At 39.7% G+C, this 15,668-nt stretch overlaps 1 protein-coding gene across 5 annotated transcripts in view; it reads right to left on the reverse strand.

Annotated features, from left to right (window-relative positions):
- LCORL (ligand dependent nuclear receptor corepressor like) overlaps nucleotides 1–15,668 on the reverse strand; it is a 108,324-nt gene that overhangs the window by 56,289 nt on the left and 36,367 nt on the right. For 2 of the 5 annotated variants that reach the window (XM_075194713.1, XM_075194714.1), the window contains exons 5-7: nucleotides 6,938–7,192; nucleotides 5,015–5,096; nucleotides 491–3,819 (exon numbers count right to left, since the gene is read on the reverse strand). In XM_075194713.1, the coding sequence (XP_075050814.1) occupies nucleotides 2,799–3,819; nucleotides 5,015–5,096; nucleotides 6,938–7,192 (1,358 nt within the window). In that variant the 3' untranslated portion in view covers nucleotides 491–2,798. Of the gene's footprint in view, nucleotides 1–490; nucleotides 3,820–5,014; nucleotides 5,097–6,937; nucleotides 7,193–15,668 lie in introns of those variants that run through there. The other 3 variants (XM_075194711.1, XM_075194712.1, XM_075194715.1) reach the window with 2 other exon arrangements.

Below are 15,668 nucleotides of genomic sequence, written 5' to 3' on the forward strand. Positions count from 1 at the left end.
GAGATAGACTCATTAAAAGTTAATTTAAATGTATTATTAATTCAATCAACCAACTTGTATGATGACTTCACGCTGAAGTGCCTGTTGTATTCTGCTACGTTATGCCTCGGAAGAATACAAGCTTCATGAACGATATTATTCAACTTTGAATAAAGATACAGTTGTGATTTACAACTGTAGATTCATGTTAAAAAAAAAAAATCTGCAGTGTAAGAAAATTAAAAAATGAAAACTTCTATATGGGAGGGGACATGCACATCAGGAAATACTAAACCTGTATATCCTTGTTGGCAATACCACAAATATTATGGATAAACCTTGCACACTTTGTAAAAACCTTTGTTTTTTATGCTGTGAGGTCTAGCGTCAGATTACATTAAAGTTTGGGTTTTTTTTGTTTTTTTTTATATCTTTACAATTGAAAAAGCTGTAGCGTGCTGTACTGTAAACTACAATTTAGGAATACATCAGTCAAACTATTTACTCCGTACAATCAGATTTAGCTTTATAGCACAAAGAAAACAGTATTACAGTACATTTACATCACATGACAGATACAGGAAATTCATTAGAAAATATTGTAATAAATAATTCATGAATTATAGTGCAATTGATTTATGCATAAATAGAACTCACTGCCTAAAATACGTTTATATTAAACAAAAATCTTTTGAAAATCAAGGCAGCCACAAACTGTAGTTATAACCAAATTACTGTGAAATGGAAGTGACAATGGAAATGTTGCAAGTTAAAAATAATAATAACAAAATACACAAACCGGTATTACTGTAAACAACTAATAATTTTCAGTAGGTTAATATACAATGTTATATAAAATGGTCAGAAACGACAAGAAATGGTTTAAACAATTTCATCGATCAGTAGTCTTAAAAACAGAGGCACAGCTTTGTTTTGTTTTTTTTCTCTCCTTTTTCATTATAAAATATTTCAGAAACATTCAAATAATTTGAAGGGCTTACTTTTGCCTTCAGTACTATTTAAGAGTAGTGAGATGTAAATTCAGTTTGATTGTTTTACTGAAAGGCATTGATTAAATTAAAACAAGAAAATAAATAGTATCGTATGCAAAGGATCAAAAATATAGACAAACATTTACGTTGTGTGTTTCTGGAATCTAAAATAGATAAGATATCCCTACAAAAACAAAAAATAGTAGTACAAAATGTAAGGATAGAAAAGTAGTGAAAGATGTAAATAATAGACTGTCCCTGACTGTAGGATTATTGTTATTTACTAATTACACTGAGAAGCTGCTTGCTTGACAAAATAATGTATATTTCACATCAAAGTGAGGTTGATATTGCCTAAACTGAATGAGAGTCCTTATTTATAAATACTTAAATAAAATCAAGAGATTGGGTGTAAGGGATCAACTGTTTTTCAGAAGAAAGGAAATTGTGTAACAAAAAAAGGAGAAGCAAGGTTTTTTAAGCAAACAAAACCCATGCAGGTAAAAATGTCCTAAACTAAATTTAAGTGCATATGTGCAAAGGAAATGTTGTCTGCTCAGAGTACATTAAACTTCTAAGAGCTACAGCAATAAAAATTTGATGTATGAAAATAGTCTTCTACATTTCAGGAGGTAAATAAACCAGTGTAATTGCCTGACGACCCACAACAAGGGAGTGTTCCGTGAAGGTAAATTTAGAATTTATCAGAAACAAGTCTACATCCTACTACTACTAATAGTAAAAATCATCAAGTATTCTATAGGAGGGGGAGGGGAATCTTGATAAGTGAAGTGTTGTTGTACATTTTTCAAAACCCTGAACAAATTGCAAGTTTGGTTGTTAGCAAAAAAGTTAATAAAATTGGTCTGTGAAAATTAACTTTCTGAAATGCGTCAGCAGCAAATACATAAACAGTTACATTGAGGTCCATCAATAGCAGGAGTGTGACAACCCTTGAAAAAATATATATCAAAAAAGGTAAAATCTAATAACCAGAACATTGAATACAAGTCTTAAGCTCATCTTGTGCACACTATGAACATGCTCTAACCTGCATGCCAGGATTTTCGTCATAGTGTAAAAGTCTTTTTTTCAAAAAAAGTCTTTAATAAATTATTTTCATAAAGTTAAATTCTTATCCTTTATAGTTCATTTTAAGTCACATTAATTGAGACTTTTTACAACCACTGGAATGGGACATTGTTTCATTAGGGTAAAAGTCCCATTGACAAATGCTGTAATTAAAACTGAATATTTTAATTTTTACATTATAATTAGTATTATACACTTGAAATATTAAACATTTTATCAAACTTTTTTTTTTCTTTTTCTTTTTTTAAACCATAGTACATGTGGATGCTGACGAGTGCTGTTATTCTGCATTGAAGTAATACTGCATGCATCCGGACATTGCACGTCTCATGATCTATCTGCATCTATAAGTGGTCCAGTAAGACTTTAATACCATAAGTAGAAAACCATTAGCTAGAGTATGAAATATTCTACAACTGTCAAACCTAAGGATTGGAAGTTTTGATTTAAACATCAGTTCTGTAATAAGGAGTGTTATAGTTTTATGATGTTAACTATGAACCAAAAACCCTGAATTTCATCTATTTAAGCAATCGGTATGCTCAGTACATAGTATCAGAATTAAGTGCGCAACAAAATAATTCTGTCCACAGTGAAAACCCTGAATAATCTATTTTAAAGGCATGTATGTGGTTAAGAACTGTATCATTTCTACAGAGCATGCTATGCCACACTCAGTTGCGTGTACAGTAGAAGTGTGTAGTAATACACACGCATAATAAATTCACAAATAATCTACATAGACTTGCTACTATTTCTGGAGTTACCAGTCCCTGAATTAACAACATTGTATATATTAGCGTCAGCCAGACGAAGCTTTTTCTTCGGAGGGTTCTTCAATGTTCCAGTTCTCTCTTTAACTTTGTATTCTAAAGTGCTGTGAGGTACGCCATAGATTCCTTGTGCTTTAGAAACACTCATTTTCCCGGTCATTACCATTCCTATAGCCTCTTCCATAATTTCATGATCATATTGTCTGTATCGCCCCCGTTTTTTCCTTGGCTGCTTATCCTTCCGGTCATCATCTGGGTTATCAGAAGATGCATCACCAACTCCATTCTTTGTATTAAGACACAAAGGAGAAAGGTCCCCATGAAAAACGTAGGAATCGACATTTGAACGGGTTATACTTCCAGAACATTCAACTTTGCTTTGCTTAGGAAGTATGTTTTTCAGTTTTTGAAGAGATGAACTTTCCATGATTGCAGAGTTTCTAGCTTGATACATAACATCCAGAAGACCAGAGGAATCGGGCTGTGGTTTGGGCAAAGAGCTCACTCGTACCTGAGGAATTTTTAATTGTACAGTGGGAACTGAAGATTCACAATGCAAACCTTCCTTTTTTTCTTTGAACTGAGCAACCATTCTCTGCAGAGTTAATTGATGGAGGTAATTGGAAGCTGTTGGGAGTTTCAGTTCCGTAGTTTCAAGTAGACTGAGTTTGTTTTTTTCTGAATGCTCTGCCTGGGACCGTGCCCATAGGGCTACTTTTTGAAGAACAGCACGTGTCTCTGTACTGTCTTTGTATAAATACCCATCATTACAATTTTGAGCTGTGTTTTTAAAATACGCAGGCTTGCCTGCTGATAAGGCTTTTAAGTGAAGTAGCAAAGTTTTCTGAGGTATGCCATAAAGTATGGCAGCTTTGTTAACATCCAATGTTCCCAGCTGAATATCTTTTAATGCTTTTGAAAGCAAACCGTCTGCAAACTCGGGACTTCGATCCAAATAGTCCTCTCTGTCTCTCTGAAGTCTCCTGGATGGATGGAATGAAACGATGGTCAACGGATGTATGAGACGTGCACACAGGTATGGAAGGGGATGGTCCACTCCTTTATTAAACTCCTTGCTTAGGTAACATCACCCATTCTGACAAAGTTTTTTTATTCAAAGGTGGAAGTTAGAAGTTATAGAAAACTTTATACTTCTGCTTGGACAATCTGTGAATCATACGATGGCTTCTATAGCAACCCAGTCAAAAATTGAAAACCATTTGGTAAATATTTGCTTATTTTGTAAGGATTTCTTTAATACATGCTACTCCATCTGACAGTTGCTTGCAGAGCCAAACTGTTATTATTTTAACTTAAGCAATTAGTAAGCCCTCAATATTTAACTTTTGTTAGTAGAAACGTGACGTTACCGCTAAACAAGTAATAAAAGAGTAAACCCCCCTTGCACAAGATTTTCACCAGAAACACAAACTCACGCACAGCACAATTAGAGAAGCTCTCTGAACTGTAGCAAACGACGCACACAAAATATGGAGAGATTTCAATTTACATTCAAAATATACTGTACGGACTTGATGGATTAAATACAAAAATGATCTACAGTAATAAATTATACAGTTTCTTGTGAATATATGGTGGTGAACATTATATCCTGAAAAAGTGTTGAATGTAATATCAATTTTCACCTACAGTATATTCAATATGGCATTAAAGTGCTAAAATACAGACATGAACACCACATATATAGCGTCTAGGGTGTTGTCTAAACTAGAGTACTTAACAAAACCAAAATAATAATAGTACTTTTTCTGAACTGTAAAAAAAAAAAAAAAAAAAAAAAAAGACTGAGCAACGAATCCAGTAATAAGACATTTCTTCTCTTTTACGTACATATCATGATATCATAATATGTTAAATATTTTGGGCTACTTTTGTCCCGAGATATATTATCTAAACTATTTTTTAGATAACGAGCACACTAAAATTGTGTCAAACTTTTTTCCAAAAGATGAAATAATTACATAAATCTCCTTACTACTACACTTTCACTCACTATAAACTAAATGACACGTGGCAAGTTTTGGTATAACCTACAACATTATTGTTAGCAGGCAGAATAGGAGAGGTGAATTTAGAATACAGCTCAACTGTGGAAACATTTTAATATACACCTAATCTCAATGAATTTTTATATAAATAATTGTTGGCTTAACTCACCCAACTTTGGAGTTTTTTATTTTGGAAATCTCTTCTAGTCCATTACTTTTACTTTTTACAGAAAGATCCAAAATTCCATCACCTACAAGACAGACAAAAAAAAGTTTAGGTCACACTTTCGAAAGCCATGACAATTGTATAATGACCATAAAATTGCCCAGGAATTTCTTCGGACCAGGATAAAAATAGTATAAAGGAAGTCACAATGCTGGCTACAATTGTTTAAATAGCATTGTAGCCACTCTGCTCACGTCATGAGGATGTTTGGGATTCTTAAGGTGTTCTTGTGATGAACTGACCTCTGCTGCTCTTCTATACTTTGCTAGTGCTAAAATTTCATAAATCCTTTTATGGCAATTGCTCCATATAAGTACTTCATTCATTTATGTATGTATGAACTGTTTCTGCATATATAATAAAGTGGGTTCTTAACAAATTTATTTAAAAGTTATAGATTTTACTTTTTTTCAATAACTTTCAAATTATTTTTAAAACAAGGGAACACAAAGGACTGGTGGATTGATTAAAAAAAGCAAAAAAAAAGCACTATAGGCAATTTTGTCCTCTCTTTAACAAGCAAACTGTGAAATCAGTCAATGTTACAATTCACTTTACAGTTTGTTATTTTTTTCGTTTTTTTTTTAAAATATTTTCAAAAGTATTTCATAAAAAAAGAAGTCAAACAGAAGACAATGTATTATTTCAATATAAAAAAGAAAAAAAAAATTGACACTGTAGTAACTTAGACTTATAGGGAGGTATTCAATTGTCAGAGTTTTTTTTGTTGAGTTTTAAATCATTTTAACGCTGTTTATTTTAATTTTCGAGCGGGTTAACTTTACCCGCAATTCAATTCCATTTTTAACTGTACGTTTTTGTTTTTTTCATCAAACGGTCCGCTCGCGCTCCAGTACAAGGTCAACTGAAAGTATAGGGTGTGCGAGGGGCAGCCGCGTTAAAAGCTATTCAATTGTTTAACGTGGCGGGTAAAACAGGAAAATGTGCTGTTTTATCTCGCACCTCTTTGGGGTGGGTTAAAAATAAAAAAAACTCTGAAAAGTATTTGAAATCATGTAAAATGTGGAAAAAAAGTTAAACTTTTATCACTAATGCCTAACTCGTGTAAGCTGATTTTCTTGTGAAAAAATGAAATAAAAAAAACTTTTAAAAAATAAAATCACTAATTATATTTATGTATGTTTTGGTACAACTATGAATGCAGTAATGTGTTTTGACATGGTATAGATGATTGTATAATAAAAAATTGTTCAATTAAAAAAAGTACTGTAATGTAGATATATTATTGTGTAATGTAATCTATGGAAATGTATGCAAAACTTTTTTTTGTGTTATACATGACCGGGTTAAAACTCCCCTTCACTCCCCTAAAATCTTGCAAACTATTTTTAACGCGCGGGGGCAGCGTTCCCTCTTTTTCAATTGAATTTCACGAGTTTTCCCACTGCGCTAACTCAAAACGGCAGCCATTGCCGTAAAAAACCCGCGGGAGATTTTTATTTTTTTTTATTTTTTAGCTCATGAGGGGGGGGGGGGGGGGGGAGGAGAAATAAAAAAAATAAAAAACTCCCTAACAATTGAATACGCCCCATAATCATGGATTTTATTTATTTTTTTCCAGTTCGTTCTTTGAACTTTTTCTATGAAACTTTTTTTAGTAGTCTTTTTAAATGAGTTATCCATTTCCATTTTGGGGGCTTGTGATCATATTGTATGTTTTTTAGCACTTTATATTATTTTCTCTTATTCACATTTTGAAAGATGATTAAATATTGATGTTTAAATAATAATTTTCAGAAAAGTTTAATACATTTCAACTTTTTAAAAAATGATATTGGATAATATCTATATCTTATTCATTTTTTTTTTTTTTTTTTTTTTTAAATATTCATGCAGAAATCTTACCATTCTGAAATGAATGTTCTGGAACCCGAGTGACAGTGAGGTCTAGGGGACTGTCCTGCTCTTCCTGAAGTAAGCTTTCCGTTTGGTTCAGATGGATGCCATTACAACCGAGAGGAGATTCTGCTATCGTTCCATTACTATCTGGGCGCATTTTTCGATTTTTCGAAACATAGTCAATAGCAAACTGACGTATCATTTTCTTCATTAATTCCTGAGCTACAAGTGGAATGTTGGGATCACAGTTCTGAGGAAGATCTGACAATAGAAAAAATGGAAAATATCTTGCAGCTAAGATATGAACAAAATATATTTCTATATTATCCAACAGTCATACTTTTTTTATGGTGCATCAATAGGTATACAGAATTCTACAAAAAACTTGTATATCTCTAAACTCCCATTTGATTTAGAGGAAACCAGAATGCCAGTATTGTACTAGTTCTTAAAACAAAAGGTTTGTCAATTTTCAGCATGATTAAACACACTCTGGGTGACATTCAATTCTGCACGATTTGAAACACCCTGTTAAGTAAGCGGTTTACAGTAAATTTCAAGTCCGTGTATCACTGGTGCTCCATAGGTTTCCCTGGAGACTGTCAAACACTGAAAGCAGAATTTGTTAGAAAACGGGAGAAGCGGGACTGGGTCAGGAAGGAAAAAATAAGATTTTTACTCACCGTAAAATCCATTTCTCTGACTCCATTGGGGGACACTGCGAGACATTGGGGTATAGTAGTGGGCTCAGGAGTCTTGTCACTTTAACTGGTAAGTCTTTAGACTCCTCCCCTGCTATGCCCCTCCTCTCCTGAGAGATCCTCAGTTTTGAATAACCAAGAGTGAACGTAAAGGAGGCAATATAACCTGGACAGGTCTTAAATTATAAAGAACCATAACCAAAGTTTTTACACACAGAACTATATACAGAGCAAGGGAGGGTGCGCAGTGTCCACCAATGGAGTCAGAGAAATGGATTTTACAGTGAGTAAAAATCTTATTTTCTCTTTCCTGCCATTGGGGGACACTGCGAGACATTGGGGATATACCAAAGTTTCCTCAAGGGTGGGAATGCTCTGGACCAGCTGCACGCATAATCCTGCGACCAAAGCTTGCATCAGCCGATGCAAAGCCTTGAAATCTATAAAATTTAATAAATGTGTGGACGGAAGACCAAGTCGCCGCTCTACACAACTGTTCCGCTGACGCCCCATGTCTAGCCGCCCAGGAGGCCCCCACTGCCCTAGTAGAATGTGCCCTTAAGTTCTGCGGAACGGCTAGAGAAGCCGAAATGTAAGCCTCACGAATCATGGACGTAATTCACCGGGCAATTGACTGCTTTGAAGCAGGCCAGTCTCTTTTATTGGCGTCATATAACATAAAAAGATCTCTGGTCTTTCTGACCTGAGATGTACAGTCTACATAACGCTGTAGAGCTCGTACCACATCAAAGTACTGCATAGACCCTTCTGAAGAGTCTTTCTTTGGTTGGAACGCAGGGACAACAATTTCCTGATTTAGGTGGAACCTGGAAACCACCTGAGGAACAAAAGATGGCTTGGTACGAAGGACCGCCCTATCAGCATGAAAAATAAGAAAGGGAGGGTCACAGCGAAGAGCTCCGAGCTCAGACACTCTACGAGCTGAAGCTATAGCCAGCAAAAATACCGTCTTCCACGTAAGATACCGTAAGTCAATAGACTCTAAAGGTTCAAACGGAGGCCTAGAAAGAGCAAAAAGAACCAGATTGAGGTCTAAGGGCTCGACAGGATGGCAAAAAGGAGGTTGTATACGTAATACCCCCTGTAAAAATGTCTTGATATCTGAATAATCAGCAATCTTTTTCTGAAAGTAGACAGAAAGGGCGGATATCTGACCCTTGAGGGAACCCAGACGTAAACCCTTCTGAACACCTTCCTGAAGAAAATCCAGAACGTGGGAAATCTTAAATCTTGAAGAATGAAATCCCTAATACCGCTTTCATACTGCCGCCCCGGCAATATCCCGGGTTTTTCAAGCCGGGTTTTTGCCGGGGCTCGGAGCGTCCCAGCTCAGAAACACCATTCATACTGCACCTCGGACCCGGGAATTTCCTGGGTTGACCCCATTCATACTGCACAAGTCTGTGCCCTGGCAATTTGTGGGAGTCATCACCAGAGCAGTTTTCATTGGCTGAAAAATGGTTATGTCATTGAAAGGTGACTGGTTTTTTGACGCATAAAGATGATGCAAAAGTGGGTGGTCATTGTTTACCACATTACTTTTCATCATGGCCGACGACTCACTTTTGTGTAGCCCAGAGCTCATGTTTACTAGTGTGTTTTTGCTGTTTTATGCAGCAAATGAGAGTTTGCTGCAGCTGCTGACACTGTGCACTCTTGCACAGTCCCAGTTCAGGAGGAGGAAGGCGAAGTTTATGGCACAACAGAAGAAAACTCGGTGTCTGTATATGCGCAGGAGGAGAGCTTTTCTCAGGGCCAGCATTGCCTCAATTTCGAGATTCAGTGCTGCCAGTAACCGAACCATGCGTGCCAGAGAGTGTAGCCACGGAGAAGCTTTCTGGTCTACTGTGGAAGCGTTTGAGGATCAGCAGTGGATGCAACACTTCAGAATGTCACGTGGGACATTTAACTATGTGGTGGACCTTATTACCCCAGCACTTTCCAGGAAGGCCACTAACTTTGGGAAACCTATTCCACCATGTAGGCGCCTTTCTATTGTGTTGTGGTGGTATGCTACCCCTGGAGAACACGAGACAATCTCCTGCTTGTTTGGAGTGGGGATATCCACGGTGTGCACTCTAGTGCATGAAGTCACCACGGCATTGCTGGAAGCCCTGTATCATCGCTTCATCTCCTTACCGCAAGGTCAGCGCCTGGATGATACAATTGCAGGATTCCTGAAGCGTGGGTTTCCACAGTGTGCTGGAGCCATAGACAGGACACACATCCCCATCATTGCCCCCACAGACAACCATGCGGATTACTACAACCGCAAAGGCTGGTATTCCATCATTCTGCAGGCTGTGGTTGACCACAACTATTGGTAAGCATTTGTTATGGGTTTTTTTTATGTGACTGTGCCATGTGTAATGCATATTGTAAAACATTTCTATATGTATTTTTTTATGTCAGTTTCACAGATGTTTTCATCGGCTGGCCTGGACCTTCCCATGACGCCAGCGTTCTAGCAAATTCAGACCTTTACCAAATTGCTGAGGAAAGACAAGATGGCTGGCTGTTCCCTAGAGAGGTAAATATAGGTGTAATGTTGTATGATGTTTTTGTAATTGAAGCTTATATACCATTATTTGCTTTCAATATTGTATGTATTTACTGCCCCTTTTTATATATAGATGTACCACTTGCAAAATGCATTTTCACCATATAGTACCAAGTGTACTGCGTTATGTGACCAATATTTTTAACATGGTGACGTGAAACTGCATGTTTTTAATTTACAGAAATCTACGTTTGTTGATGGTGTGGAGATACCGCGGTACACATCATTGGGGATGCTGCTTACCCTTTGAGGCGCTGGCTGATGAAGGGGTTCACTCAGCAACATCACCTGTCTCAGGAACAGATCCGTTTTACACATACCCTCAGCTCGGCTCGGCTGGTGGTGGAAAATGCTTTTGGGCGCTTGAAAGGACGTTGGCGCTGTCTATTGAAGCGCAATGACATTGACACCAAGCTTGTGCCCCACGTGGTTGCTGCTTGCTGTATTTTACATAACATTTGCGAAATACAAAAAGAGCAATTTCTACCTGAGTGGAATGTGCAGGAATCTGAAATGCCAGTGCTGTCAGTGGACTCCAGTACTTTTAAAGGAGAGCGCACCAATACCTCTGCTGAACTTATTAGGACCACCCTCACTGCCAATTTGACCTCACTTGTTTGAATGTACCACACAAATGTAAAAGTAAAAAAAAAAGTGTTTATTTCACATATTGTATTTTGTTTTGTACATATTTCCTCATATGTCTCTTCACAAAAATATAAAATGACAATACAAAAGTGCTTACTTGCATGTAGAGAAAAAAAAATATATACACAAGTAGTAAACAGAAGACACAAATGTGCTTAAACAGTAAGTGCAAATTTGCTTTTCACGTAATATGTGAAGCTAACGGCGTGTTTCCAGATCACACGTAACATACATGATAACAATTAACTGTTAAACATTTGTCCATAAAACATGATTACTACAATTGCCGATATTGTGGCATTTCTGGTTGTGGAGTGGTTTGGTTACCAGGTGGGTATTCTATGTTGGGGTTACCCATAGGTTGAGCATGTTGTGTATTCTGTACCGGGTTTGGAGGGTTATTGTTGCCTAACATGGGTTGCCCCCGCTGGTACATAGGATAATGTCCGTCATAATAGTAAGGACTTGGAGGAGGTGCCTGCACCCGTGAGAGGAGTCTGTCCATGAATCCCATCATACAGTCACGATTTTCGCGTAACACGCGTTCCTGCATGTTCATGAATTGCATGAGGAAAGAGTCCTGGAGATCCCGCTCATTGTCCATGAAACGCTTCAGTTGTGTATTCTCGTGTTCCCTCATGGTGCTGTCCATCTCCCGCAGTTGATCCATCATGACAGTTGTCATTGTTTTAGTTGCTTGCTCCATTTTGTTGGACCTTTTGCCTTTTTTAGGAACGTTGTAAACTGTACGTAGAAAAAAAACACAGTAAAACATACATTTGAATATATAATGTGGCAGAACAAAAAAAGCAGTGTTGTAAGCTGATATGTGCTTGAGGCCTCCTCCCTCTTGCCCAGTAGTTTTGCACTGCAACATATGCGTGTTAATGTTTTAATACTTTGGAGTGTATTATATTTGTCTTTTGGGCTTTTTGTTGATATAGTTCTCTTTTTTAAGTTATGTAGATATATTGGTATTTGGTTTGCATTTATGTTGATATACTTCTCTGTTTTTGGCAGTTATGTTTATACAGTTAATTTTTTTTTTACCAATTATGTAGATATATTGGTATGTATATATAGTTGGTTATTATGTGAGATTATTAAAGATACTTACTGTTGGAGCGTAAACTGGGACCTGGCGTAGACTGACACCGGCACTGGTTCTGGCTGCGTTTCTTGCGAAGTATCTGTAACGACTTGCGCAGCAGGGAATGGCTGTGAATCGTTCAGTTCGTCCCAAGAAATGTTGGTGTCATCTGTTGTGTCTTCTATAGAATGTTCTATTATTACCGTTGGGGCCTCGCTTGTCTGTGTGCTCTCTGGTGGTGTTGGAATAGCCGCATCCACATTGCTAGAAGATGACAGTGCAATTGGATTTGTCAGAGGAGAATGTCCAAAGACCATATTTGCACTGGTCATAAAAGGGCCAGTCCATTCTTGCAGCGCCACTTTTGCGCCTGTTGTGGTCATGGACTTTAGTGTACTGCTTCCTCAGGGACTTCAATTTGTTCAGGACTTGTTGCGGTGTCCTCTTTATGCCACGTTGTGTGAGTATTTTGGCGATGTTGCAGTACACTGTGGCGTCACTTGCCTTCGAATTTCTTCCTCCCCTCTGACATTCAGCAGCTCACGCACCTCTTCCTCCATCCAGTGTGTCATAATTGTGTTAATACACACTTTTTCAGTGAAATAAAGCAATTTTCTCCAACAAACTCCAATTCTGCTTCAGCTTGATCTGCACTCCACCATCTCTCCTAAACTCCTTCTCGAATCTTCCACGGGCTCCCACCGATGACATCATCCTCCAGAGACAGGCAGACAGCCAATCAGCTTGTTTTCTGTGCAACCCGGGTTGAAAAACCCAGGTTGCACCATTCATAGTGCAGGCAACCCGGGTCCGACCCGGGAATTACCCCTCGATAAATCCCAGGTTGAAGACCTGGGATTTTTGACTTGTACCATTCATACTGCACCAATAACCCGGGTCGTTTGAGCTCGCCCCGGCAAAAACCCGGGATTTTGGTGCAGTATGAATGGGGTATTAGACTCACACCACGCAATATATGTCTTCCACACTCTAATATATGGAAGATGAAGAAGGCTTTCTGGCCCTAATCATGATGGTTATAACATCCTGAGAGAAACCCTTAGCTTTAAGTATTAGGGTTTCAATAGCCAGGCCGTCAAAGCCAGCTGATCTAAACCTTGGTAAAGGAATGGACCCTGAACCAGAAGATCTGCCTGAATGGGAAGCCTAAATGGAGGAGCCCCTGCTAACAATAGCAGACCTGAGAACCACGCTCTGCGTGGCCAAAATGGAGCCATTAGAATAGCGGGAACTCTTTCCCTCTTCACCTTCTTTAGCACCCGCGCAATCATTGGAATGGGCTGGAAAATGTACACCATCCGGTATTGCCAATGGGCCGACATGGCATCTACTATTTCCGCCGTTGGGTCTCAAGCTCTTGCACCGTAGCGCGGAACCTGATGGTTCAGACTGGACGCCATCAGGTCTATTTTCGGACGGTCCCAACGCTCTACCAGTAGGGAGAATACCTGACTGTTTAGAGCCCATTCCCCGGGATGAAGAGTATGTCTGCTGAGGAAGTCTGCTTCCCAATTCCTCACCCCCGGAATGTGAATGGCTGAAATCTTGGGGACCTGATATGCTGCCCACGCTAATATGCGTCTGGCATCTCGCATGGCAGCCGCGCTGCGAGCGCCCCCCTGATGATTTATGTACGCTACCGTGGTGGCGTTGTCGGACTGAATCTGAAGAGGTTTTCCTCTTAGAAATTCCTGGGCTCCTATCAGAGTATTGTACACTACTCTGAGCTCTAGAATATTTATCAGAAGAATGGATTCCTGAGGGGACCAGAGACCCTGAAGCCTCAGGGTTCCTGTTTCTCTCCCCCCCCCCACCCCAACAGACTGGCATCTGTTGTGAATAGAGTCCAAGACCAGGTCTGTAAGGATTGGCCTCTCTCCAAGTTGGATCGGGACGTCCATCAGACAAGAGATAGAAGAATTTAGACAAACAGATTGTTCATCTGTCTACGCCCAAAAAGCTGAGACCCTGACCACTTTCGCAAGATCTCTGCCTGAAGTGGACGGGAGTGAAACTGCGCAAAAGGAACTGCCTCGAATATGGAGACCATTGTCCCCAGAAGCTTCATGCAACTGAGTACCGAGACTCTCTTTTTCAATAGCATGGCCCTGGTCCTTTTCTGCAGAGCTAAGACTTTTTCTGCTGGAAGAAAAACTCTCAGAGACTGAGTATCAAAAAGCAGACCCAAGAAGCGCATCTGTTGAGTTGGCACTAGCGATGACTTGGGTAAATGGAACACCCAGCCGTGACTCGAAAGAAACTGCATAACAGTCTGAATCTGTTGGGATAAAAGAATCGCAGACGGTGCCTTCAACAAGAGGTCGTTTAGATAAGGGATAAGTGTTATACCCTTCTGACGCAATAAACTGGCCATGACTGCCATGATCTTGGTAAAGACTCTGGGGGCGGCAGCCAGGCCGAAGGGGGGAGCCCTGAACTGAAAATGCCCCTCTCCTACTGCGAACCGAAGGAGACTCTGGTGTCCCTCCCAAATCGGTACATGCAGGTAGGCATCATTGATGTCCAACGATGCCAAAAACTCCCCTTTTTCTATCCCTGCTATCACAGAGCGTAGGGATTCCATGCGAAATTTCTGAATTTTCAGCTGCTTGTTTAGTGACCGAAGAATGCATCTGGCTTTGGCACCAGGAAGAGGTTTGAATAAAATCCTTGACCCCTTTCTAGAGGAGGAACCTGAACCATTACCTGCACAGTAAGAATCTTTTGAATTGCTTCCTGAAGTGCAACACGTCTGAGGGGACAAGAGGGGAGAGGAGTGATGAAGAATCTGTGACGGGGGGAGTGGGCTAGATCTATGACATAACGCCAGGACACAATTCCTCGAACCCAGAGATCCGTCGTGGACATCCACCACTGATCCCTGAATTGAAGAAGTCGTGCCCCCACCTGATGCTCCCCCCGAAGAACTATGTCACGTGGCGGGCTTGTCTGCTGGACGAGCAGAACCTCTCCTCGCTGCACCTCTACCTCCTCTGCTTCTATTAGCGGATGCCCTAAAAGCTGAGAACTGTCCTCTACTAAAAGAACCTCCACCTCGGGAAAAATTCAGAAAGGAGCAAAACCTACCCGGACGGGGCCTGTTTGAGACAGTGGGTAGAGAAGTGCCCTTCCCCCCGTAGTCTCCTGAATAACCCTTTCGAGCTCCGCCCCAAATAGAGTTAATCCGTCAAAGGGTAAATTCTCTAAAGCTCTTTTAGAGTCTGCATCCACTGACCAAGTCCGCAACCATAGGTTACGACGAGCTGCTACAATAAGAGCAGAGGCCTTAGCATTCACTGATACTGCATCCATGGCAGCGTTCGCTACATACTCCGAAGTTTCTAGTACGTGCTCAGCTAGATTAACGAGCTCTGTACGCGGAGTGTTATCTCTAAGACCTTTAATCAAAGCCTCCATCCATAATTGTACAGCTTTGTTAGCCCAGGCTACAGCCATATTTGGTCTAACTATGACTATTATAATACAAGCCTGTATCAAAAAGTCCGTCCGCAGAGGAAAGGCACAGCAGAGGCTTGAGAACCGTTGACACGCTGTCTCTTCAGTTTCTCCTCACCAACCAACAGAGCTGCGCGCGGGAAAACAGCCTGGGAGGAAGGGGGATATCGAGTATCAACTCCTCCCCTTCCTTCTGTTTCTGCCCGCCCTGCTGGCCTCCGCTGTCTGGGTCCCATAAAG

The sequence above is a fragment of the Mixophyes fleayi genome, chromosome 1 (genome assembly GCF_038048845.1).
Source record: "Mixophyes fleayi isolate aMixFle1 chromosome 1, aMixFle1.hap1, whole genome shotgun sequence".
Lineage (NCBI taxonomy): Eukaryota > Metazoa > Chordata > Amphibia > Anura > Limnodynastidae > Mixophyes > Mixophyes fleayi.